The sequence below is a fragment of the Oncorhynchus kisutch genome, linkage group LG27 (genome assembly GCF_002021735.2).
Source record: "Oncorhynchus kisutch isolate 150728-3 linkage group LG27, Okis_V2, whole genome shotgun sequence".
In the NCBI taxonomy this organism is placed as follows: Eukaryota; Metazoa; Chordata; class Actinopteri; order Salmoniformes; family Salmonidae; genus Oncorhynchus; species Oncorhynchus kisutch.
Genome location: NC_034200.2, coordinates 44,414,441 through 44,441,778, shown reverse-complemented (window position 1 = coordinate 44,441,778; position 27,338 = coordinate 44,414,441). Strand labels below are relative to the sequence as shown.

General features: G+C 42.0%; 1 protein-coding gene across 11 annotated transcripts in view; it reads right to left on the bottom strand.

Annotated features, from left to right (window-relative positions):
- The window catches only part of LOC109885155 (deoxynucleoside triphosphate triphosphohydrolase SAMHD1), a 44,737-nt gene extending 17,987 nt beyond the window's left edge, over nucleotides 1-26,750 (bottom strand). The window contains exons 1-14 of one of the 11 annotated variants that reach the window (XM_031806747.1): nucleotides 26,445-26,750; nucleotides 25,507-25,583; nucleotides 24,820-24,908; nucleotides 24,274-24,327; nucleotides 23,937-24,047; nucleotides 23,617-23,776; nucleotides 23,164-23,255; nucleotides 4,413-4,479; nucleotides 4,152-4,221; nucleotides 3,181-3,341; nucleotides 1,857-1,972; nucleotides 1,693-1,763; nucleotides 1,381-1,581; nucleotides 857-957 (exon numbers count right to left, since the gene is read on the bottom strand). In XM_031806747.1, the coding sequence (XP_031662607.1) occupies nucleotides 857-957; nucleotides 1,381-1,581; nucleotides 1,693-1,763; nucleotides 1,857-1,972; nucleotides 3,181-3,341; nucleotides 4,152-4,221; nucleotides 4,413-4,423 (731 nt within the window). In that variant the 5' untranslated portion in view covers nucleotides 4,424-4,479; nucleotides 23,164-23,255; nucleotides 23,617-23,776; ... (3 more) ...; nucleotides 25,507-25,583; nucleotides 26,445-26,750. Of the gene's footprint in view, nucleotides 1-856; nucleotides 958-1,380; nucleotides 1,764-1,856; nucleotides 1,973-3,180; nucleotides 3,342-4,151; nucleotides 4,222-4,412; nucleotides 4,480-9,297; nucleotides 9,573-23,163; nucleotides 23,256-23,616; nucleotides 23,777-23,936; nucleotides 24,909-25,506; nucleotides 25,584-26,444 lie in introns of those variants that run through there. The other 10 variants (XM_031806746.1, XM_031806744.1, XM_031806748.1 and 7 more) reach the window with 10 other exon arrangements.
- Between the last annotated feature and the right edge of the window lie 588 nt (nucleotides 26,751-27,338).

The following is a 27,338-nucleotide window of genomic DNA, read 5'->3' as shown; positions in this document are numbered from 1 at the left end:
CATGCGATCGATAAACTTACACAAACGCTTGGATTGCTTTCGCTGTAAAGCATCATTTCAAAATCTGAGACGACAGGTGGATTAACAAAAGGCTAAGCTGTGTTTTGCAATATTGCACTTGTGATTTCATGATTACGAATATTTTTTTGTAATATTATTTGACTGCTATTCAGCGTTGCTGATGACAATTATCCCGCTACTGGGGTGCGTCAACAAATTAATTTCATTTTTTTAACCAAAATATCACAGATGATACAAAAAAATTCACCTGCCCCTTTAAGGGCGGGAGGTTACCGTGGTAGCATGACTCGAGTCATGTTAGTGCCTATGAGATTGAGTCTGACTAGTAGAAGATTTGTCTTCTCTTCCCTAGCAGTTGAAAGTCAAACATAGAGAAACAACCTAGCTTGTGAACAAAACAATGTAAATAGACAAGAAACACAAGGACAAAGTCTCACTTCAGTAGACTTTAGTTTCAAGTAAATTAGACCAACTTTTATAGTTTTATGCCTGTGAGCAGGCGCTTCTGAAAATATAGATTTCACTCAGCTATTCAAATGCGCACATTATAGCCAGACAGTGTTGAAGCGCAAGGTGGAATAGGCTAGGTGGAAGGTGGAATAGGCTATATAGGATTCTTAGATGTTTGAAATAAACATCTTACCTGCCAATGCCAAAATCTACCCGCATTTGGCAGGTGTTCATTTTAGGCCCTGAAGATTATTTAAGAAAAGTTACCCATACTATTTTCCTAATATACTCCAATGTTCCTATGTATTGTTAGATCTCTAATAAAGCTTACTCCAGTAATTGATCATAGTTTCTAAAAGGGATAAACTCCAACTGGGGGACTCACCTGGCGAAGTAGTCCCACTTGTCTACATCGATGCCGTTCCTTTTGTTGGCCACAATCTCATAGAGGAAGGACTTCTCCTCTGGTCGGCCCTTATATGGCCACTGTGGAGGGAAAAAGATCAGACTCAGACTACAGACAGACATCCGAGCATGAAACTCCAAATTAGTTCAAATTAGTTTAAATTCAACCCGTAGACAATGAAATGCTAGAAAGCATAAATAAATCATATTCATGAAGTAATATTGATTGATGTTTGTTGACTGATTGATGTTGATTGATGATTGTAACGTTTACCGCCCTAGCGGTGAAGGTTTCAGTGAGGAGGCAACAAGGGTCAGAGTGGCTTTCAGGTGTTGATTTATTCAGTTTACCCCCAATTTATATTTTCTGTTTTGTTATCGTCATGTTTGGGCTTCTTCACCGAAACTTCCACCACTAGGGTGGTCTCCGTTACCATTGGTGTCAGAAGTGGGAAACGAACCCACACCTCCATGATTCTTAAATTGGTTGATTGACTGACTAACCGGCTCACTGGCTGGCTGACTTACTCCCTGGCTGAGGGGGACAGTGTTCTGTGGTCCAGCAATCTGCTCCTTGATGAAGACCAGGTCATCAGGAAGGACCAGGCCATGGGCCTTCATCGCCGGCTCCAAGGCGTTCTCACACACCAGGTGGTCAAACATGGCCAGGGACGCCTCCTCGTGCTGTAACACACACAAGGTGACCTGCACATGTTTGAGCACACACAGGAAGATATTGACACAAACAACAGCACAGACATGTAGACAGAGCGAAAAAGGAGGAAACGGGAGAGGATGAGGAAAGAAAGGTCTTACATTCCACTTAGATTCTGGACGCACTTTGGGGATGAACATCCCATCAAACATATGGGAGAAAGGACCATGACCTGGAGAGTGAGAGATATCACATTTATGAGAAAGTAAGATTGAAAAAAAAAAAGTGTATATATATATATATATGATGTGTGTGTGAGACTCACCCAGGTCGTGACAGAGACCGGCGATCTGGACACACAATATGTCTCTACGAGAGATGAAGAGCTCTGGTTGTCTCTCATTCAACTCCTGGACCAGCGAACCTGCCAGGTAGCCTACCCTGAAACACACGACCACAACAACCATTTTACAACTCAGGAAACCTGCTAGGTAACCACTGGGAACTGGGAGCTTAAGGAAGGGGCTAGGGGCTGAAAAAGAACCAGGACAGTTTCTATTGTGAAATTGAAATCAAATCAAATCTTATTTGTCACATACACATGGTTAACAGATGTTAATGCGAGTGTAGCAAAATGCTTGTGCTTCTAGTGCCGACCATTCAGTAATATCTAACAAGTAATCTAACAATTTCACAACTACTACCTTTTAAACACAAGTGTAAAGGAATTAATAAGAATATGTACATATAAATATATGGATGAGCGATGGCCGTGCGGCATAGGCAAGATGCAGTAGATGGTAGAGAGTACAGTATATACATATGAGATGAGTAATGTAGGGTATGTAAACATTGTTTAAAGTGGCAGCAGCCACTCAATGTTAGTGGCTGTCAGTCTCTCGGTCCCAGCTTTGATGCACCTGTACTGACCTCGCCTTCTGGATGATAGCGGGGTGAACAGGCAGTGGCTCGGGTGGTTGTTGTCCTTGATGATCTTTATGGCCTTCCTGTGACATCGGGTGGTGTAGGTGTCCTGGAGGGCAGGTAGTTTGCCCCTGGTGATGCATTGTGCAGACCTCACTACCCTCTGGAGAGCCTTACGGTTGTGGGCGGAGCAGTTGCCGTACCAGGCAGTGATACAGCCCGACACGATGCTCTCGATTGTGCATCTGTAAATGTTTGTGAGTGTTTTTGGAGATAAGCCAAATTTCTTCAGCCTCCTGAGGTTGAAGAGGCACTGTTGCACCTTCTTCACCACGCTGTCTGTGTGGGTGGGCCAATTCAGTTTGTCCGTGATGTGTACGCCGAGGAACTTAAAAAACTTTCCACCTTCTCCACTATTGTCCTGTCGATGTGGATAGGGGGCTGCTCCCTCTGCTGTTTCCTGAAGTCCACGATCATCTCCTTTGTTTTGCTGACGTTGAGTGTGAGGTTATTTTCCTGACACCACACACACTTTGAATGCAGGGTAGGGCCTCTAAAACCAAATAGACTAAATGCCAATTTGCGCATGTACACTCCACATCTTGGATTTAAAAAGGTGTACACACCCTATATAGGTCAAGCCCACACACCTTTAAACTATGAAGTGCTCAGGCACCCACACTTGTACTCTATGCTAGTGCATACTTACACACACTCCTACATACCCTATGGAGTGTTCGAAGCGGTTGTGGGAGGCTCCAGGGAAGACAAAGTATGTTCCTCCCAGCTGCTTAATGTGGCGGAGCCTCTGGAACTGAGGGGTGTCGATGATACGGACCAGCAGAGGATGCATCTCTACATGGCCATGGATGGGGTCATTAAACACCTACAGGAGACAATAATATATCTTATTGTTGATACTACTCTTCCTCTATTTTTCCCTCTCTGGAATAGAAAAGGGTGCAGCTCTAGTTATGTGGCCGTGGTTAGAGTAGGGTCATTACTCTTGCAATAAAATTTAAAAACATTATAAAACAGGGAATAGAGAACATGAAAAAAAACAGCTATTACTCAGGGTGTTTTACTTCTTTCACAATAATAAATAAATAAAATAAAAATGAAGGTTGTGGTTGAGGTGATTTTCTCTCCCATGCATTGTTCTCTATCTATACCTCTCCCTGTCCATCAGCCTCTCAATGTGAGCTCAAAGTCAATGTTTCCCCTTTTGCTAAATAATTTCCGGGTCAAACGTTTTCAGTGTAAACCTAAAGGACTAAAACCAGATATAAAGTAAGTAGAAAAGACAGTGGAGCAATATTGTTTTTTAATAAGATCACATTTAAGAATGAACAATCACCAAAATAAAAACTAGACAAATCAGGGAGAATCTAAGATGTCATGGGGCCTCCATTGTTTTTGTTATAATGTTTGAGTCACTCAGATAGCATAAGAACAAGGCATAATGTTAACTCAGCCCCATGGCAAAATGTGTAGAATTGCAGGATATTAACTTTGAAACTGCAACTTTTCTCTCAGCCCAATGACAAATACATAGAATAGCTGGAAACTAGCTTTAAACTTTAAAATTGTATTTCTGCCCCATAGTAAAATGTGTAGAATTTCAGAAAATTCAGTTTAAAAGAGCAACACTTGGTCTCTGCAGCCAAGAGGGCCTCTAAAACCTCTATTGCGTTACCTTGGTCTCTGCTGCAATCTGCCACAGCTTCCTCAGGCAGTGCAGAATCTGCAGCCGTGTGCCAAGAGGCCTGAGGAGAGAGAGAGTCCGTTCATAATCATGACACCAAAATCAGAGCATCACAATCCTCAAGAAATTGACAAAGAGAAATCTGTCACAACAAATACACCAAAATTAGAAAGTGCACATTAGATTGACATACCACTGAAGATTGGTACACTGAAATGACCAGACCCCATACCGAAACCACACCACACATACCCTATGCCCATATTCTCCAGATGTGTCTCTGTAAGGTATCGTAACCCCACTCCTGTTATCTGTTGCTCTGTGTGGGGAAAAAAACCAAACAAAAAGGACAGATCATCTTTCCTGTGTGCAAGTCTACCAACCTTCCTCTTCATTAGATAGAATCAGTTATTTGGCTGGAACAACCTTGATGCTGGGCACTAACAGATACCAGAGAGAAAGTAAGGAGAGGGTTAGTGGATAATGGATTAAAGGAGCCTAATGGTACTCCTTATGGTCGGGTGGGAAATGTACCTTTTGGTCCACCAGGGTGGAAAATTCATAAAGAAATCACAGAAACTGCATGCACATGTTTTGTAATGATAAAACACTTATTGAATGGTTTAGAAATGGATTAAACGTGATGTCAAAGAAAAGAGCACGACAGATAGTAGTGGATATTAGAGTGTGTTCCAGCGGGCAAGGTCTCCATATTTCTCTCTATTGTTTGAACCTATGCTGTACCACACCCCGTTTTCACCACTGTAATGTTGAAACTCGTATCTTACAGAGCTGACAAACACATAAGAAAATATTCTCACAAATTCGCTGTGTGACCACCTGCCAATGTGGATGGAAATATTACACATTCTACCTGTCAATGCCAAAATGTACTAACATTTAGCTGGTGGCTAGTGTTAATTTCCCACCCTGCTTATAGTCCAAGGACCTTATATGTTCTGTTTAAAAGGTTGAATTGGCTCTGGAAACCAAAACAGCCAAATACTCCATCTAAACGTAAATCGATTCTCAATTGCGGTACGGTTCTAGAAACAGAAATCCTTATACTTTCATATCACATCAAAATAATAATCACAACTGAAAAATACACACTTACTGTACACTATTTTAACACAGTTGCAGCAGGCAGTATTTTTTAGTGACAACACGTTTATGGTGTCTGTCTTCCGGTTAATTAGCACAGGTAGACTATTCTGTTGTAGTCTGATGGTTGATGGGGAAAATGGTGGAAGTGAATGCCGAGTTCGAATCAAGCAGCACGTTCAGTCGAAAACTGAAATAAATAATAAATTGTCAAAAATTGGAGTGAAGGATACGTCTATGAATGGTAATGAATCGCTTCTTGTTGGGATGCGTTTGTTGAGTGAGGATGTATTTGGGAAACTCACTTGAGGTGTTGAAAATGGTGAAGTGTATGCTGGGAAAAGACAAGACTGTCAGAGTGACAAGGAGTGGTCTTATTTTGATTCATTGCAGTGGGCCTTAATAAAATAATTCGGACAAGAAGAGTTTTGTGCTTTGAACTTCGGAGTAGAGAGCCCGTCAAAGGAGTCATCTCAGGGGTGACGCCGGATGTTCAGATTTAATACCTGAAGAGAATTTCTGGTGTGGTTGGTGCCTGGAGTCTGACTGGGTGAATGGAGAACGAGGAAAGTCTAACGGTCCTGTTGTTTTATAAAGAGCATCTACCTTCACATGTGAAGTTTGGTTATGTAAGATACGCTGTACGAGCTTTCATCCCCAAACCACTGCAGGTGTAAGAACTGTAAAGGATTGGTCCATGTTTCAAGTGTGTGCAGACGGACAGAGTGAAGAACGGTGCACGGAAGGACGACGGTAACTATTAAGTTCTGACGTCTGCATTGGCAGCAACTTCGCGGAGCTGTTGTCAAGGAAGTGGGTTTGTGTTGATACAGGATGTACTGCCCCCAACTACCATCAACCAACCATGTAAATGCGGAGCAATACAGAGCCCTCCGTGTTGTTATACAATTTGGGAACGCCATGGCAATGCGGCACGGTGCTCGATTTGGCCTCTGGAGGCGGCAAAATTGTGTCACACCCTCCATACGGAGCCTCCGACCACATTTTTGGATCAAGCATGAATTGGCTTTTAGTCTATTTTTTTATGTACCTTGATTTAACTAGGGAAGTTCAGTTAAGAACAAATTCTTATTTTACAATGCCGGCCTAACCCTGAGCAAGGCAGTTATCCCACTGTTCCCCGGGCGGCGATGACGTGGATGTCGATTATGGCACTTAAATGCTGAAGACACATTTCAGTTGAATGCATTCAGTTATACAACTGACTAGGTATCAACCCTTCCCCTAACCCTCCTCTAACCCTGACAATGCTGGGCCAATTGTGCGCCACCCTATGGAACTCCCGATCTTGGCCGGTTGTGATACAGCCTGGGATCGAACCAGGGTCTGTAGTGACTCCTCTAGCAATGAGATGCAATGCCTTAGACCGGTGCACCACTCGGGAGCCCAATGGATTAGTTCACTGAGTGTAACGACCCTGGGTTTATAAGCGCGGATATCGACACTGCCACACAAGCATGCTTTTGGGGCACAGTCGATAGCGCACAACTTCGGGCTAGAAGGTTGAGGGTTGAGGCGAATTTTGGCCCCTCCTGACAGAGCTGGAGTAACTGAGTCATGTTTGTAGGCCTCCTTGCTCGCACACGCTTTTTCAGTTCTGCCCACACATTTTCTATAGGATTGAGGACTTTGTGATGGCCACTCCAATACCTTGACTTTGTTGTCCTGAAGCCATTTTGCCACAACTTTGGAAGTATGCTTGGGATCATTGTCCATTTGGAAGACCCATTTGCGACCAAACTTTAACTTCCTGACCTATGTCTTGAGATGTTGTTTCAATATATCCACATAATTTTCTGTCCTCATGATGCCATCTATTTTGTGAAGTGCACCAGTCCCTCCTTCAGCAAAGCACCCCCACAACATGATGCTGCCACCCTCATGCTTCACGGTTGGGATGGTGTTCTTCGGCTTAGAAGCCTTCCCCCTTTTCCTCCAAACATAACGATGGTCATTATGACCAAACAGTCCTATTTTTGTTTACCAGACCAGAGGACATTTCTCCAAAAAGTAAGATCTTTGTCCCCATGTGCAGTTGCAAACTGTAGTCTGGCTTTTGTTAATGGCGGTTTAGGAGCAGTGGCTTCTTCCTTGCTGAGCTGCCTTTCAGGTTATGTCGTTTCCTCCAGCATCTTCACAAGGTCCTTTGCTGTTGTTCTGGGATTGATTTGCACTTTTCGCACCAAAGTAGGTTCATCTCTAGGTGACAGAATGCATCTCCTTCCTGAGCGGTATGATGGCTGCGTGGTCCCATGGTGTTTATACTTCCATACTATTGTTTGGACAGATGAACATGGTAGCTTCAGGTGTTTGGAAATTGCTCCCAAGAATGAAACAGATTTGTAGAGGTTTACAATTTCTTTCCTGAGGTCTTGGCTGATTTCTTTTCATTTTCCGATGATGTCCAGCAAAGAGGCACAGAGTTTGAAGGTAGGCCTTGAAATACATCTACAGGTACACCTCCAATTGACTCAAATTATGTCAATTAGCCTATCAGAGACTTCTAAAGCCATGACACCGTTTTCTGGAATTTTCCAAGCTGTTTAAAGGCACAGTCAACTTAGTGCAAGTAAACTTCTGACCCACTGGAATAGTGATACAGTGAATTAAGTGAAATAATCTGTCTGTAAACAATTGTTGGAAAATTACTTGTGCCATGCAGAAAAGTAGATGTCTTAACCGACTTGCCAAAACTACAACCTAAGTGTATGTAAATTTCCGACTTCAACTGTAGTTAGCCTAGCTAGGGTACTGTAGTTCAAAGGACAATGTAAATTAGTCTTTAGGGTAGTGCGAACAGCCCAGTACATCACGGGGGCCAAGCTTCCTTCCATCCAGGACCTCTATACCAGGCGGTGTCAAAGGAAGGCCCTAAAAATGGTCAAAGACTCCAGCCACCTAAGTCATAAACTGTTCTCTCTGCTACCACACGGCAAGAGGTACCGGAGCACCAAGTGTAGGTCCAAGAGGCTTCTAAACAGCTTCTACACCCAAGCAATAAGACTCCTGAACATCTAGTCAAATGGCTACCCAGACTATTCACATTGCTGCCCCCCCCCCACACACCACTGCCACTCTCCGTTGTCATCAATGCATAGTAACTTTAATTAACTCTACCCACATGTACATACTACCTCAACTAACCGGTGCCCCCACACATTGACTCTGTACCGGCACCCTCTGTATTTATTGATCTTTTTTTAAGGCTCCTCTTTAATTACTTGTTACTTAAATCTCTTATTCTTATGCATATTTTTTAACTGCACTGTCGGTTAGAGGCTTGTAAGTAAACATTTCACTGTAAGGTCTACTACACCTTTTGTATTCAGCATTTCACTGTAAGGTCTACTACACCTGTTGTATTCAGCAATTCACTGTAAAGTCTACTACACCTGTTGTATTCAGCATTTCACTGAGGTCTACACCTGTTGTATTCAGTATTTCCCTGTAAGGTCTACTACACCTGTTGTATTCAGCATTTCACTGTAAGATCTACTACACCGGTTGTATTCAGCATTTCACTGTAAGACCTACACCTGTTTTTTTTTCAGCATTTCACTGTAAGGTCTACCTACAGCTGTTGTATTCAGCATTTCACTGTAAGGTCTACCTACAGCTGTTGTATTCAGCATTTCACTGTAAGGTCTACTACACCTGTTGTATTCAGCATTTCACTGCAAGGTCTACTTCACCTGTTGTATTCAGCATTTCACTGCAAGGTCTACTACAGCTGTTGTATTCAGCATTTCACTGCAAGGTCTACTACACCTGTTGTATTCAGCATTTCACTGTAAGGTCTACTACACCTGTTGTCTTCGGCGCATGTGACTAATACAATTTGATTTTAGCCAACAGCTGATCTAGTGGGCTAGCAATTCCTCTGCTGCTGACCCAGTCACTTTCTCTGCAGTTTAGTTTAGAGTTACAAGCCACATTGGCTTGGTCAGTCAAAGATCATGTGTATGTAGCTAGTTAGTGAAGACATGCAAAACAGTGATCACAACAATCGAACCTCTGAATTTCTCCTCCCATATCCCGAGCCCTTCCAGACGCAGGTATCTGCAAGTGTCCTCGACACTCCACTGCCTTAAGTCCCCGTCCCGCGACAGTCCGGCATAAACTCTCTCCTCCGGGGTATTGAAATGGTCACTGTCCGCTGTCGGTAAATCTTCTCTGGAGCGCTTTCGCCTATCCATATTGATCGGTAGTAGAAGAATGCCGGTAAAACAGCGCTCTGGTAGTAAACCACACCTTCTTCTTTGGGATTGGGTTGGCGTATCGTAGCCAACTTTAAGGCGCATACACTGCCACCTACTGTATTGGAGTGTGGGGCCAGTCACAGCCTACCGAGATGAACTTCCGCTAATACAAAATTGGGAAAAAGGAAAATGACCCTGCCAACTATTAGCCCTCACTAAACTCTCCCCATTTTACTATTTAAAATAAATATTATGCAGTAAAACCTTGTAATACAGTTAACCATGACTATGAATGCTAAGAAACCCACTTTACTGAAGCACATATTTATTCCTCTCCCACTCTATTGGTCTCTGCCTCCTTATCCTATCATGATCCCTCACCCTGTACCCATCTTCCTCTACCACTCTCTTTCTTCACTGCTTCAGCATATGACACTTTCTGTACTATTCTGACCCTGGCAACATCAACCTGCCTTTCTCTCACCGGACACCTCCGATCTCCAGCCCCATGAGCACCCCCAAAGCATGTACACAAAACCTTCTCCACTGATACACCACATTCCTTCGTCTCATGCCCTTGTTGAATGCACTGAAACAATCAGGAAACAAAACTAAATTAGGATAACGAAAACTAGATTTTGGTATCTTAAAAGGTCAAATGGTGTTATGCCTAATATGCCAATTCATATTATTTCTCCAAAATGATTTATTGTTACTCAATTTGAGTCATTTGTGACTCACAACCCGGATTCGGTCTTATGTAGCACATTTTTTAATTGTGTTTTTTATATTGGATAATTCTGCTTTGAAAGTTGATCAACTTGTAAACTCACATTTGATAAAATGACCTTTGAATGTTTTGGTATCTAGTGAAGAGCACTTCTTTGTCTACATCCATTCAGCATTGTTCACAACCTCTTAAGCTTTAGCCCCACCCATTTCGTTTCGCTCTCGGAGCGCACATTTGAGCTCTGACTGATGATTTATTTACCTCTGGATAACATGAACACTGCCTAACCAGCTCTGCTGGCAACAATTTCATTACGCTTTTTTGCAGATGTTTACTGACACCGGCCATATTCAATGGGTGTTGTACACTTTAGTTTAAGACATGTAGCTAGCTAGGTAAACAATGAACGTAAACAACGTGTAGTATTACACACGTCACATAACGAGCCAGCTAACGTTAGCTAGTTAAGGGAAACTGACCTGACCAAATATCTCCACCCACCTCCCAATTTCACAGGCATCTGTCTTCTACAGATACCATTAACTTCTGATGTAAAAACCACTCTCTTTTACTCCTTTATATACTACGCTTCTGAGTATAACAATGTTCAAGTTTAAACCAGAATCTAACAGGCCCCAGCCTGGAACAATAGCTTCCTAATGTTCAACTTACATAAACTTGGAAATTACTTATAAATGAACAAACAATGATAACAAGACATGAAAAAAATAAAAAATAATAATAAATTAACTAACAATGATAACAAGGTTAGGTTTACAAACTCAGAGACTTATGGGATCTGTTCTATTATCACACGATACACAAATTTATTTCCATCTCATCATACAACAAAATGCCATTCCAGCTGAATCTGCTGGCTTGCTCCATGTCAGCTGGAGAGGCTTTTAGTTTCTCCAATTTCTCCTCCTGGTTCCTAAGAGAGTAATAGCACAAGATTTGGAAAGCAACAAAAAAGACACACAAACATAACAGCATTAATACCGTGTTAAGATATGCACAATTATCTCTGGGTTCGAGCCCAGGCTCTGTCACAGCCGGCCGCGACCGGGAGGCCCATGGGCGCTGCACAATTGGCCTAGCGGCGTCCGGGATAGGGAGGGTTTGGCCGGCAGGGATATCCTTGTCTCATCGCACACTAGCGACTCCTGTGATGGGCCGGGCGCAGTGCACGCTGACCATGTCGCCAGGTGTACGGTGTTTCCTCCGACACATTGGTGCGGCTGGCTTCCAGGTGGGATGCGCGCTGTGTTAAGAAGCAGTGCGGCTTGGTTGGGTTGTGTTTTGGAGGATGCATGGCTCTCGACCTTCGCCTCTCCCGAATCCGTGCGGGAGTTGTAGCAATGAGACAAGACAGTAACTACTAACAATTGGATACAATGAAATTGGGGAGAAAAAAGGAGAATTAAAATATATATATATATATATATATATATATATATATATATATATATATTAAAAGATATGCACAATTATATATGCATGACAACGCATAGTTTGATAACATGACAATTCCCACGCTCTCTTAGCCTGACTTTGCCTTCAGGATACTTTTCTGCCGAAGTTGGCAAAAATGAATGCCCTTAAACGCCTCCTCATGCTTTCGCCCAGTCTTCCCCGTCAGACTACAGGATCCAAGAGGTGTTCCCAAGCCATGTCATTCTCCCTTTGCTCCCCATCATCTTCCTCCATAGCCACCCGATATATTCGTGCGGTAGCCTTTATCAGTTTTACCTCATCTTGAGGTAACTCAACACTGTGTATTCGTTTTAACATCAATGTACATGATATCCCAACAATATCACCAAAGTAACCCCCGCTATTACTAACACGGCTCCTGACCCATATTTCACAATACCCCTCATTTGCACTGTAGTCCAGTTCCATGTAGTTAATAGAGCATCCTTTGCTACTAGCACTGCTCCTTCTGTTCCTGTCCCTACAGCGACTGCTGTGAGAATAGCTTTCCTGCTCTATTATCTCCGTGGTTTACTGGTCTAGGACTGAACCCATCAGATACTCCCTACCTGTCTCCTACTCTCCTATTATCTCAGTGGTTTACTGGTCTAGGACTGAACCTGTCAGATACTCCCTACCTGTCTCCTGCTCTATTATCTCCATGGTTTACTGGTCTAGGACTGAACCTGTCAGATACTCCCTACATGTCTCCTGCTTTATTATCTCAGTGGTTTACTGGTCTAGGACTGAACCCATCAGATACTCCCTACATGTCTCCTGCTTTATTATCTCCGTGGTTTACTGGTCTAGGACTGAACCCATCAGATACTCCCTACCTGTCTCCTACTCTCCTATTATCTCAGTGGTTTACTGGTCTAGGACTGAACCTGTCAGATACTCCCTACCTGTCTACTGCTCTATTATCTCCATGGTTTTCTGGTCTAGGACTGACCAGAAAACCAGATACTCCCTACCTGTCTCCTGCTCTATTATCTCCGTGGTGTTTTGGTCTAGGACTGACCAGAAAACCAGATACTCCCTACCGGTCTCCTGCTCTATTATCTCCGTGGTTTACTGGTCTAGGACTGAACCTGTCAGATACTCCCTACCTGTCTCCTGCTCTATTATCTCCGTGGTTTACTGGTCTAGGACTGAACCTGTCAGATACTCCCTACCTGTCTCCTGCTCTATTATCTCCGTGGTTTACTGGTCTAGGACTGAACCTGTCAGATACTCCCTACCTGTCTCCTGCTCTATTATCTCCGTGGTTTACTGGTCTAGGACTGAACCTGTCAGATACTCCCTACCTGTCTCCTGCTCTATTATCTCTGTGGATTTCTGGTCTAGGACTGAACCTGTCAGATACTCCCTACCTGTCTCCCAGTTCATTCCCTGGTCCTTAGCCACCTCCAATTGCCTCCTGTGTTCTGCCACAGTTGGAACATGTGGATAATACTTCCTGTCATCAAATTAGGTACAAATCTCTCATCCCAAGGCAGATCTACCCCCCACCCGTTTGTGAACACCTTTGTTACGGTGTAGACTGTGTCCCCCAACGGTTGGTAAGCAGCCACCTTCAAACACTTTCCGTTTATTGTCACACGTTCCCAATCTTCTGGGAGGTATGACAAGTGTTTACTAGCTGGCAATAAATGGAGGAGAGATTAGTGGTGTTTACTAGCTGTCAGAAATGGAGGAGAGATTAGTGGTGTTTACTAGCTGTCAGAAATGGAGGAGAGATTAGTGGTGTTTACTAGCTGTCAGAAATGGGAGAGAGATTAGTGGTGTTTACTAGCTGTCAGAAATGGAGAGATTAGTGGTATTTACTAGCTGTTAGAAATGGGAGAGATTAGTGGTGTTTACTAGCTATCTGAAATGGGAGAGATAAGTGGTGTTTACTAGCTGTCAGAAATGGAGGAGAGATTAGTGGTGTTTACTAGCTGTCAGAAATGGAGGAGAGATTAGTGGTGTTTACTAGTTGTTAGAAATGGGAGAGATTAGTGGTGTTTACTAGCTGTCAGAAATGGAGGAGAGATTAGTGGTGTTTCCTAGCTGTTAGAAATGGGAGAGATTAGTGGTGTTTACTAGCTGTCAGAAATGGAGGAGAGATTAGTGGTGTTTACTAGCTATCAGAAATGGAGGAGAGATTAGTGGTGTTTACTAGCTGTCAGAAATGGAGGAGAGATTAGTGGTGTTTACTAGCTGTCAGAAATGGAGGAGAGATTAGTGGTGTTTACTAGCTGTTAGAAATGGGAGAGATTAGTGGTGTTTACTAGCTGTCAGAAATGGAGGAGAGATTAGTGGTGTTTACTAGCTGTCAGAAATGGAGGAGAGATTAGTGGTGTTTACTAGCTGTCAGAAATGGAGGAGAGATTAGTGGTGTTTACTAGCTGTCAGAAATGGAGGAGAGATTAGTGGTGTTTACTAGCTGTCAGAAATGGAGGAGAGATTAGTGGTGTTTACTAGCTGTTAGAAATGGGAGAGATTAGTGGTGTTTACTAGCTGTCAGAAATGGAGGAGAGATTAGTGGTGTTTACTAGCTGTTAGAAATGGGAGAGATTAGTGGTGTTTACTAGCTGTCAGAAATGGAGGAGAGATTAGTGGTGTTTACTAGCTGGCAATAAATGGAGGAGAGATTAGTGGTGTTTACTAGCTGTCAGAAATGGAGGAGAGATTAGTGGTGTTTACTAGCTGTTAGAAATGGGAGAGATTAGTGGTGTTTACTAGCTGTCAGAAATGGAGGAGAGATTAGTGGTGTTTCCTAGCTGTTAGAAATGGGAGAGATTAGTGGTGTTTACTAGCTGTCAGAAATGGAGGAGAGATTAGTGGTGTTTCCTAGCTGTTAGAAATGGGAGAGATTAGTGGTGTTTACTAGCTGTCAGAAATGGAGGAGAGATTAGTGGTGTTTACTAGCTATCAGAAATGGAGGAGAGATTAGTGGTGTTTACTAGCTGTCAGAAATGGAGGAGAGATTAGTGGTGTTTACTAGCTGTCAGAAATGGAGGATAGATTAGTGGTGTTTACTAGCTGTCAGAAATGGAGGAGAGATTAGTGGTGTTTCCTAGCTGTTAGAAATGGGAGAGATTAGTGGTGTTTACTAGCTGTCAGAAATGGAGGAGAGATTAGTGGTGTTTACTAGCTATCAGAAATGGAGGAGAGATTAGTGGTGTTTACTAGCTGTCAGAAATGGAGGAGAGATTAGTGGTGTTTACTAGCTGTCAGAAATGGAGGAGAGATTAGTGGTGTTTACTAGCTGTTAGAAATGGGAGAGATTAGTGGTGTTTACTAGCTGTTAGAAATGGGAGAGATTAGTGGTGTTTACTAGCTATCAGAAATGGAGGAGAGATTAGTGGTGTTTACTAGCTGTCAGAAATGGAGGAGAGATTAGTGGTGTTTACTAGCTGTTAGAAATGGGAGAGATTAGTGGTGTTTACTAGCTGTTAGAAATGGGAGAGATTAGTGGTGTTTACTAGCTGTTAGAAATGGGAGAGATTAGTGTTGTTTCCTACCTGTTAGAAATGGGAGAGATTAGTGGTGTTTACTAGCTGTTAGAAATGGGAGAGATTAGTGGTGTTTACTAGCTGTTAGAAATGGGAGAGATTAGTGGTGTTTACTAGCTGTTAGAAATGGGAGAGATTAGTGGTGTTTACTAGCTGTTAGAAATGGGAGAGATTAGTGGTGTTTACTAGCTATCAGAAATGGGAGAGATTAGTGGTGTTTACTAGCTGTACAACCGTACAAAACTGAGTCACATGTATCTTAATCACACTCTGCAGGAAGTGTATCAGAAATGGGGGAGAGATTAGTGGTGTTTACTAGCTGTCAGAAATGGGGGAGAGATTAGTGGCTTTGGAAGAGTATCCAGAACTCTGAGTCATGTGTTTCTTAATCACACTCTGCAGGAGATGTGATGCTATTATCAAATCAAATCAAATTTATTTATATAGCCCTTCGTACATCAGCTGATATCTCAAAGTGCTGTACAGAAACCCAGCCTAAAACCCCAAACAGCAAGCAATGCAGGTGGAGAAGCACGGTGGCTAGGAAAAACTCCCTAGAAAGGCCAATACCTAGGAAGAAACCTAGAGAGGAACCAGGCTATGTGGGGTGGCCAGTCCTCTTCTGGCTGTGCCGGGTGGAGATTATAACAGAACATGGTCAAGATGTTCAATGTTCATAAATGACCAGCATGGTCGAATAATAATAAGGCAGAACAGTTGAAACTAGAGCAGCAGCACAGTCAGGTGGAAGTTGAAACTGGAGCAGCAGCATGGCCAGGTAGACTGGGGACAGCAAGGAGTCATCATGTCAGGTAGTCCTGGGGCATGGTCCTAGGGCTCAGGTCAGTTGAAAATTATCACAGCTAGTCCTTCTGGCGATGTGGCCTCCTGTATACAGGGATCTGTGGCTATTCGTTCAAGTGTTATGTCTTCTGTGACAAAGTCATTACTGAAAGTTGACAACAGTGTCTGAAAATACAACACTATCTCTGCTACTTTCACCATGCTCTGGGTAGGTGTAACGTTCAATTAATCTTCATAATAGTCTCTATATTGAACACAACTTGCTGTCTTCCCTTTCTTACGAGCTATTTCCTGTACCAACATACATAGAGGAGTGGTATCGTTCCCCAGAGACTCTAGTACTGTGGTGGAAATATTTGGTCAATCATATTTCACAAATACCGGAGCATGCGAGTTGAAATATACTTTTTATTACTTCATCATAAAAGCTGGATCATGAATACAACTGCCTTCCAGTCTATAGGCTAGTCTATACATTTATCCTCCTTACGTCATACTCATAGTAACTCCTCTTAATGGCTCATCACCTCTGGCATTACCACCATTATCATATTGCCTTCATATTAGGACATGCAACCTGTAGAGTCAATAGTTTCATGCATGTAGGACAATAGCAACAGACCTTTTTATTTTATTTTACCAGGTAAGTTGACTGAGAACAGGTTCTCATTTGCAGCAAAGTCCTGGGGAATAGTTACAGGGGAGGAGGGGGATGAATGATCCAATTGTAAACTGGGGATTATTAGGTGACCGTGATGGTTTGAGGGCCAGATTGGGAATTTAGCCAGGACACTGGGGTTAACACCTCTACTCTTACAATAAGTGACATGGGATCTTTAATGACCTCAGAGAGTCAGGACACCCGTTTAACGTCCCACCGAAAGACGGCACCCTACACAGGGCATTGGGATATTTTTTAGACCAGAGGAAAGAGTGCCTCCTACTGGCCCTCCAACACCACTTCCAGCAGCATCTGGTCTCCCATCCAGGGACTGACCAGGACCAACCCTGCTTAGCTTCAGAAGCAAGCCAGCAGTGGTATGCAGGGTGGTATGCCGCTAACCAATACATGTCATCCTGCTGACTCCTCTGAAAGGGACACCCCTGTTCTGGAAAAGACCCAAGAGGTGTAACCATAGTTGGCCATAACAGTTACAAGAATAACCATGTGCATGTCGAATGGTGTCAAATGACCTAGACCTTTGGTTCTCATATTCCCCTCTTAGGATGTTGTCCTGAATATAATTACCCCAACAAGCTATCTTTCCCCAGGTTCGTGTTCTACTGGTGTCTAAAACTCTCCCTGACCACTTCACTCCCCTAGTTGCTGTACTAAAGGGCATTACTGGTGAATAAAACCTTATTTTACGAGATAGCACTTCCCCCACACTATCCTTTGCTGCTCCATCGTCAGCAATGATTGTGTCTATGCTATCAACTTCCTGAAATGTTTTGAGTTCTGGTAGCATTAGTCTGAAAGTTATCGACTGTGCATCAGCTGATCTATAATCCTGGCACATGGCGTCCATCTGTGGCAACAGAGTAAATCTAGTTTTGTTCTCTAAACAGTAAATGGAGCGTTGCCATTTTGAATCCAAGGACTGACAGGAAAAATCTGGCAGGTGTGAGCTAGAAAGTTGTTGGTGTAATCAACTTAGTTCAAATCACATCGCATTTTATTTCTCACATGCGCCGAATACAGCGCGTCTCGACTTCACCGCTAAATGCTTGCTGACGAGCACTTCCTAATGAAGCAGAGTAAAAAATTCATACAAATAAATAGCAACACAAAAATAAAAAAAATACACAAGAATGAAGCTACAGTATATACAGGGAGTAATGGACCGGAAACACTTTTTACCCTAGTGAACTATGTAGCCTAGAAGTTAGACGGGCGGCCCAAATACCCGAGGGTTGCTGGTTTGAATCCTGGGTCTAATTGGACAAATCTGGTGGATGTGAACTGGCAAATGGAGGGTTGCTGGTATCTAATTCTAGATTACATCTCCTGCTGTTGTGCCCTTGAGCAAGGCACAACTGCAAAACAATTCCAAGATGTAATCTTCGTCTTTATCTCGGGGAGCAATGCAATCTTCAGGTCCCACACAAAATTACACAACATACAAGCGCGGTTCACCAAATGACCAAACCAGCCTCTGTTACACTTTTAGCCCCATCTGGGCAGAGACTGGATTGTAACCTAGGTCTCTCTAACCCGGTCTACCACAAGGTCTCAAGCAAGGTTACTCATCATGCAGCCCAACAAGTATACCGTGGGGTGCTGGACCCAGTCAGGTCTTTATATAACAAGTCATACTGTGGGGTGATGGACCCAGTCAGGTCTTTATATAACAAGTCATACTGTGTGGGGTGTTGGACCCAGTCAGGTCTTTATATAACAAGTCATACTGTGGGGTGCTGGACCCAGTCAGGTCTTTATATAACAAGTCATACTGTGGGGTGATGGACCCAGTCAGGTCTTTATATAACAAGTCATACTGTGGGGTGCTGGACCCAGTCAGGTCTTTATATAACAAGTCATACTGTGGGGTGATGGACCCAGTCAAGTCTTTATATAACAATATAACAAGTCATACTGTGGGGTGTTGGACCCAGTCAGGTCTTTATATAACAAGTCATACTGTGGGGTGATGGACCCAGTCAGGTCTTTATATAACAAGTCATACTGTGGGGTGCTGTACCCAGTCAGGTCTTTATATAACAAGTCATACTCTGGGGTGCTGGACCCAGTCAGGTCTGTATATAACAAGTCATACTGTGGGGTGTTGGACCCAGTCAGGTATTTATATAACAAGTCATACTGTGGGGTGCTGGACCCAGTCAGGTCTTTATATAACAATATAACAAGTCATACCGTGGGGTGTTGGACCCAGGTAGGTCTTTATATAACAATATAACAAGTCATACTGTGGGGTGTTGGACCCAGTCAGGTCTTTATATAACAAGTCATACTGTGGGGTGATGGACCCAGTCAGGTCTTTATATAACAAGTCATACTGTGGGGTGCTGTACCCAGTCAGGTCTTTATATAACAAGTCATACTCTGGGGTGCTGGACCCAGTCAGGTCTGTATATAACAAGTCATACTGTGGGGTGTTGGACCCAGTCAGGTATTTATATAACAAGTCATACTGTGGGGTGCTGGACCCAGTCAGGTCTTTATATAACAATATAACAAGTCATACTGTGGGGTGCTGGACCCAGTTAGGTCTTTATATAACAATATAACAAGTCATACTGTGGGGTGCTGGACCCAGTTAGGTCTTTATATAACAATATAACAAGTCATACCGTGGGGTGCTGGACCCAGTTAGGTCTTTATATAACAATATAACAAGTCATACCGTGGGGTGCTGGACCCAGGTAGGTCTTTATATAACAATATAACAAGTCATACTGTGGGGTGCTGGACCCAGTCAGGGTGGGCAGAGTTGCAAAGAAAAAGCCATATCTCAGACTGGCCAATACAAATGAAAGAATAAAATGGGCAAAAGAACAAACACTGGACAGAGGAACTCTGCCTAGAAGGCCAGCATCCCAGAGTCGCCTCTTCACTGTTGATGTTGACTGGTGTTTAGCGGGTAATATTAAATTAAGCTGCCAGTTGAGGACTTGCGAGGCGTCTGTTTCTCAAACTAGACACTCTAGTGTAATCGTCCTCTTGCTCAGTTGTGCACCGGGGCCTCCTATTTCTCAGAACAAGAACAGACCGCTGAGTTTCAGAAGAAATGTATTTGTGTCTAGCCATTTTGAGCCTGTAATCGAACCCACAAATGCTGATGCTCCAGATATACAGTTGAAGTCGGAAGTTTACATACACCTTAGCCAAATACATTTAAACTCAGTTTCACAATTCCTGACATTTAATCCTAGTAACAATTCCCTGTCTTAGGACAGGTAGAATCACCAATTTATTTTAAGAATGTGAAATGTCAGACTAATAGTAGAGAGAATGATTTATTTCAGCTTTTATTTCTTTCATCACATTCCCCGTGGGTCAGAAGATTACATACACTCAATTAGTATTTGGTAGCATTGCCTTTAAATTGTTTAACTCGGGTCAAACAGTTTGGGTAGCCTTCCACAAGCTTCCCACAATAAGTTGGGTGAATTTGGGCACATTCCTCCTGACAGAGCTGGTGTAACTGAGTCAGGTTTGTAGGCCACCTTGCTCGCACACGCTTTTTCAGTTCCGCCCACATATTTTCTATGGGATTGTCAGGGCTTTGTGATGACCACTCCAATAGCTTGACTTTGTTGCCCTTAAGCCATTTTGCCACAACTTTGGAAGTATGGTCATTGTCCATTTGGAAGACCCATTTGCGACCAAGCGGTTGGGATGGTGTACGTCGGCTTGCAAGCCTGACCCTTTTTCCTCCAAACATAACGATGGTCATTATGGCCAAAAAGTTATATTTTTGCTTCATCAGACCAGAGGACATTTCTCAAAAAAGTAAGATCTTTGTCCCCATGTGCAGTTGCAAACTGTAGTCTGGCTTTTTTATGGCAGTTTTGGAGCAGTGGCTTCTTCCTTGCTGAGCGGCCTTTCAGGTTATGTCGATATAGGACACGTTTTACTGTGGATATAGATACGTTTGTACCTGTTCCTCCAGCATCTACACAAGGTCCTTTGCTGTTGTTCTGGGATTGACTTGCATTTTTAACACCAAAGTACTTTCATCTCTAGGAGACAGAACGGGTCTCCTTCCTGAGCGGTATGATGGCTGCATGGTCCCATGGTATTTATACTTGTGTACTATTGCTTGTTCAGATGAACGTGGTACCTCCAGGCGTTTGGAAATTGCTCCCAAGGATAAACCAGACTTGTGGAGGTCTACAATTTTTATTCTGAGGTCTTGGCTGATTTCTTTAGATTTTCCCATGATGTCAAGCAGAGGCATTGAGTTTGAAGGTAGGCCTTAAAACACAGGTTACACCTCCAATTGACTCAAATTATGTCAATTAGCCTATCAGAAGCTTCTAAAGCCATTACATCATTTTCTGGAATTTTACAAGCTGTTTAAAGGCACGGTCAACTTAGTGTATGTAAACTTCTGAACCACTGGAATTGTGATTAAGTGAAATAATCTGTCTGTAAACAATTGTTGGAAAAATGAAATGGGGGTCATGCACAAAGTAATGTCCTAACCGACTTGCCAAAACTATAGTTTGTTAAAAACTTGTTGAATCTAGGGGTCATTTTTTTGGGGGGGGGGGGGGGGAATAACGTTCCCAAAGTAAACGGGCTATTTTTCAGGACCAGGAAATAGAATATGCATATAACTGACAGCTTAGGATAGAAAACACTCTAACGTTTCCAAAACTTTAAAGATACTGTCTGTGAGTATAACAGAACTGATATTGCAGGCAAAAGAATGAGAAAAATCCAAACTGGAATGCAGCGGTTTCTAAATAAGAGTCCCTTCCTATGCTTCCCTATTGAGCAGTGAATGGGATATCAACGAGATTCCTTTTTCTATGGATTCCTTAATGTGTCTAGTATCACAAGACATAGTTTCAGGCTTTTATTTTGAAAAATGAGCGTGTACAACAACATTTCGTCAGTGTCCACCTGATGGCTCTTTGTGTATTTCTCACGCAAAAGACAGAGGTAGCCATTTTTCCACCCGGTCTTACTGAAAAAAGCTCTGTCCCGGTTGATATATTATTGAATAGATATTTGAAAAACACCTTGGGGATTGATTATAAACAACGTTTGCCATGTTTCTGTCGATATTATGGAGCTAATTTGGAATATTTTTGGGCGTTGTCGTGACCGCAATTTCCGGGCGTTTTCTCAGCCAAAGTGAAGAACTAATGGAACTAAGAACTAAGAACTAACTAATTTTTGGCTACAAAAAAAAAAACATCTGGAAAAAAGGAACATTTGCTATCTAACTGGGAGTCTCGTGAATGAAAACATCCGAAGCTCATCAAAAGGTAAACGATTTAATTTGATTGCTTTTCTGATTTTCATGACCAGATTGCCTGCTGCTAGCTAGCCATAATGCTATGCTAGGCTATTGATAAACTTACACAAATGCTTGTCTAGCTTTGGCTGTAAAGCATATTTTGAACATCTGAGATGACAGGGTGATTAACAAAAGGCTTAGCTGTGTTTCAATATATTTCACTTGTGATTTCATGAATATGAATATTTTCTAGTAAGATGTTTTGTCCGTTACGTTATGCTAATTAGTGTCAGTTGATGAAAATTCTCCCGGATCCGGGATGGGTAGATCCAAGAGGTTAAAAATAAATTTGTGGAGTGGTTGAAAAATGAGTTTTAATGACTCCAACCTAAGTGTATCTAAACTTCCGACTTCAACTGTATATATTCAACTAGTCTAAAGGCCAGTTGTATTGCTTCTTTAATCAGATCAGTTTTCAGCTGTGCTAACATAATTGCAACAGGGTTTTCTAATGATCAATTAGCCTTTTAAAATGATAAACCTGGATTAGCTAACACAACATGCCATTGGAACACAGTGGTGATGGTTCCATTAAAATTCAGCTGTTTCCAGCTACAATAGTCATTTACAACATTAACAATGTCTACGCTGTATTTCTGATCAATTTTGTTATTTTAATGGACATAAAATGTGCTTTTCTTTCAAAACTGACATTTCTAAGTGACCCTAAACTTTTGTACGGTAGTGTACATTCATTGTGTAGAACAAACATCTGTTTGGCCTGAGTGATGTGGATGGGTAGCCAGGGAATGGCCTTGGCACATAAATACTTTTGCAAGACAATAAACATATTTAATCAGAGAAATATCCAATAAACCAAACTGTTGCTTTAACTGTGAAGGTACTTTAATGCGCACAATCCTCAAATAAAATGGACATACATAAAATAATGTATTTACATTGTGTCCAATGTGTGTGTGTGAGGGAGGCATGTTTTTCAACTCAGAAAAAAGCACACAGAATTTCCTCACTGTACACATTAAGCCATAGTCTTTTACAATATTATCAATCACACTTTTATTTGATAGATATTTAGAGTAATTATGTAGATATTGAGAATGGATATGAAGGAGTAGATATCTACAATCCTAAAATAAAACGTAAACATTTAAAAAACAAGTAACACCAAATGATTTACATTGTGTAGAATGTGTGTGTGTGTGCATATTGTTTTACCTTGTCAGCCACCCATCTCTGCTTTGTCAGTCTTGATAGGCCCAGTGTCTTCTGGGTGAGGCTGTCAGGCAGTGGTGGAGTGCATGGCAGATCTGAAAGAGTGACAGTAAATATACAGCTCAACAACATGTCTGTGTGTACATCTGTTGGTGTGAGTGAGCATACAGTGGTTGCTCCACTAAAGGTTTTGTGATTATGCTGTGGTACTTAGAGGTAATGTGTGGTTTAGTACGATACCCTGCGTCACCACTTCATTCCTCCAGACCACCACAAGGGGGAGTTAGAGCACTGATTATGCTTTTGGGTCCTACTGTGTCTCTAACTGACAATGAATGGGCTACATAAACCTAAATATAAACTGATAATTGTGCACGACTTCAGTATTAGTTACTAAAACTGTTGTTACACTGAGGTTTTTATTATTTTATTTTGTTAGGATAATTTTGCTCTTACTAGATTACTGTAGCCCACTCCCGATCGGTCACGTTGTTCAGCGCCTGGGTGGCGCAACAGTCTAAGACAAGCTGTGTTGCTACAGATGCTGGTTCAATACCCATGCGGGCCTCGACTGGGAGACCCATGAGATGACTGTAGGTATTTGGTTTCTCTCCCTCTAAAAACAGAAATAAATCATTCAAAATAACAAACTGGCTTTCTTTACAAATCAAGAATGGCCTTTTTCCTTGCTCATTTTACATTATTTGAAAAACAAAATAATCTCCAAAGTATTGTAATTATTTAAACAAAGCGATTATAAAAAAATTTAAACGCACAATTGGATTGATTGCCTTGTAGTTCTCCAGCTGTCTCCACTGAAAGAGCACAAGGTTCAAGGCACGAGAGCAGGGGGCACGGGATGGGCCACAGAGCAGCAGAAGATAGACCTAGCCCATGGGGAAGGGAGGAGGGGGGGTCACACTGGGTAGCACAGAGCAACACTAAGGGGCATTGCACTAATAATGGCTATGACTAGGGAAACGTTCCCGCTGTTCTAGCAGGTAGCTGGACAATAGACTTGCCTAGATGGAGGGTAGGGGGAGAATTCTATCGTCAAATGTATTTCTAAGTTAGGTTTTAAGTTAAGTATAATTATAATGCATCATATCCGACCGTGATTAGTAGTCCCATAGGGCGGTGCACAATTGGCCCAGCGTTTCTCTCCCTCTAAAAACAGAAATAAATGTTTTGGCCTTTACAAATATTATTTTGGCCTTTATTCAGATTACAATTGCTCACTTTTTTTTTTTTTTTTTTTACTAAATAACCTCCAAAATACCGTTATATATTATCAAGTTGATGGCACAGCCATTTAGCCGGCACCTACATAAAGCTGAGTGACTCACTCATTCATGGCTTTGGATCAAAATAAGTACCAGTCAAAAGTTTGGACACACCTACTTATTCCAGGGGTTCTCTTTATTTTGACTATTTTCTACATTGTAGAATAATAGTGAAGACATCAAAACTGTGAAATAACACATATGGAACCAGTTAAGAAAAAATTGTTATTTACAAGGACAGCATACTCTAACACAGTTTCACCTCAGATACCGCCAAAACAACTGCTATGTGGAGGTCAACTAAAGCAGACGTGATTGAATAGAGCCCCAAGTGAGGGAGAGCGTGCATGTGTGTATACATGCATGTGATAATTACCTGTATCACCTGTCGTGGTCGGTGTAGCAGGTGCAGGGGCAGACGACTGCAGCTGTGAGGACTGTGGTTGAGCTAATAGGGTGTAAGATCTAAAAGAGAGGAACAATTTTCTTAAGTTAAAATAATTATACAACAAAACAGAGTGAGTGATTGAGTGTGTATACGTGTGTGTGATAATTAGCTGGACCACATCACACTGCTTCAGGTCTACAAGCCTCTGGAAGTTCCAGCGTGCCACTCCAGTCCTGGAACAGCCATAACTACATGGAACTATTGCACCCTCTATAACCACTGTAATTATTATTATTTGACACTGCTGGTCATCTATGAACATTTAAACATCTTGAAGAACAATCTGGCCTAAAGGGCTGTATTCTTTTATAATCTCCACCAGCACTGCCAGAAGAGGACTGGCCACCCTCAGAGCCTGGCTCCTCTCTAAGTTTCTTCCTAGAGGCAGGAGCCTTTCTATGGAGTTTTTCCAAGCCACCGTGCTTCTACATCTGCATTGCTTGCTCTTTGGGGTTTTAGGCTGGCTATCTGTATAAGCACTTTGTGACAGCTACTGATGTAAAGGGGGCTTTATAAAATACATTTGATAGATTGCTTGTATATGCTTCTATTCATGTCAGTAACTCAATATCTAAATATGACATTGAGTTACATTTCCTCAATAGGAAGTTTTACCTGAAGCCAACACTTTTTCCTGGTCTTTCCTGCTGGGGACAGGGGGCTTCAGGGTTGGGAATGGAGGGCCTAGAAAACTGGAATATTAACAATATTAACAATAATTTGTGTCCACATTTATGAATGAAATTCAATATGGGTTCGCTGTGTATCTCATCTGATTGAGAATTGATTATGTCTATTTTCTTTTGAAAATCTGCCACCAATCCACACAATTCTATCTAGTGAGAGTGCACACAATCATTTGCTTATCTTACCAAGTCAAAAATAACATACTTTTGTCAAGGGACCCAACGAATAAGAAAACAGTTGGAAGGCTATTGTTGCTGTATACAGTAGCCTACCCCATCAACATACTACTGGCTGGTTTCAAGGCTACGTTGTTATCATTTAGTAATGTTGTACTGTAGCGGGTGGGTATAATTTGTGGAACGTTCCAACAGGGATATGTTCCAAAAACTTCGTTGCCAACAAATAATGCATACAATGTAGCACGATCAATTAACCTTGCGAACGAATAGGCATCAACTCACCACGTAGTTTATTCTTAATTTTGTCCATAGGCTACAAGAGTGAGGACAGACATTTTTCGGAATAAACGTGGTGAGTTAAACACTTAATGAATTAGCCCACTCCCTACCCAGTATCTTATTCGGCCGCAATACAACTTTGTATGCCTTGTTTGTTGGAAACCTTGTTATTTACGAAGTTTTTGGAACAGATTACTGTTGGAAAGTTCCACAAATTATACCCACCCATACTGCAACGGTACTGTAGCCTACTGTACATCACCTTATTATCCACCTAGTTAGCTTAGTTAGCTAGCTCCAAAGAAACAACCAATGAATGTGACAACAGGCTTTTTAACACTAGCTAGTATGATTGCATGTAAAAAACTTTACAGATGATTACAAACTTTGAAAGCAAAGTTGACTTACCAAAACGCTGCTCTCTCTCGGGAACTAGAGTGAGGTTAGCGTCGTTAGCATTACCTAACTAGCTGTGCCAGCATTTTAGCTATCAAAGTATCTATCCAGCAACAATGTTAAGATCAAAAACCGAAAGAAACTATGCTAATGCCATGCTGACTTCGTAAAATAAGTCAAATCGGACTGAAATAATTAACAGGCTGAACGAACATTTCTGTGGCTAACTTTAGCTTGTTAGCTCAGTGACAGGTGATGCACCTAGTCCTGTTTTTGATTGTGGGGAGCTACTGATGAGAGTGAGCATCCCTCCACGTCTTGCGTGGAGAGGCGACACTGAGTCAACATGTGGCCAAAATTATATTACATCCGGGTTGGTTTACAAACCACATTGACATACATGGAAAACTGTTCACATGGAACCCAAACCGGCTGCGTTCGTGCATACATGTATTTTGTCCCCCCACACCAATCACAACACGCAGGATAAAATATCAAAACAAACTCTGAACCAATTACATTCACTTGGGGACTGGTCGAAAAACATTAAACACTTATGGCAATTTAGCTAGATAGCTTGCACATGCTAGCTAATTTGTCCTGGGATATAAAACATTGAGTTGTTATTTTACCTGAAATGCACAAGGTCCTACACTCAGACAATTCGTCTACACATAAAACAGTCAAATGAATCGTTTCCAGTCATCTCTCCTCCTTCCAGGCCTTTTCTTCTTTGAACTTTTTTATTTATTTTTATTTATTAACAACAAATCAACACAGAAAGTACATGAGGGAACACAAGTACATATAGACTACATACAATGGACAATCGAGCTAGGGGGTACAATTACACAAGGACCATAAGGGACATACATATACTTACAGTTCTAACAGCTTTTTTGTTAG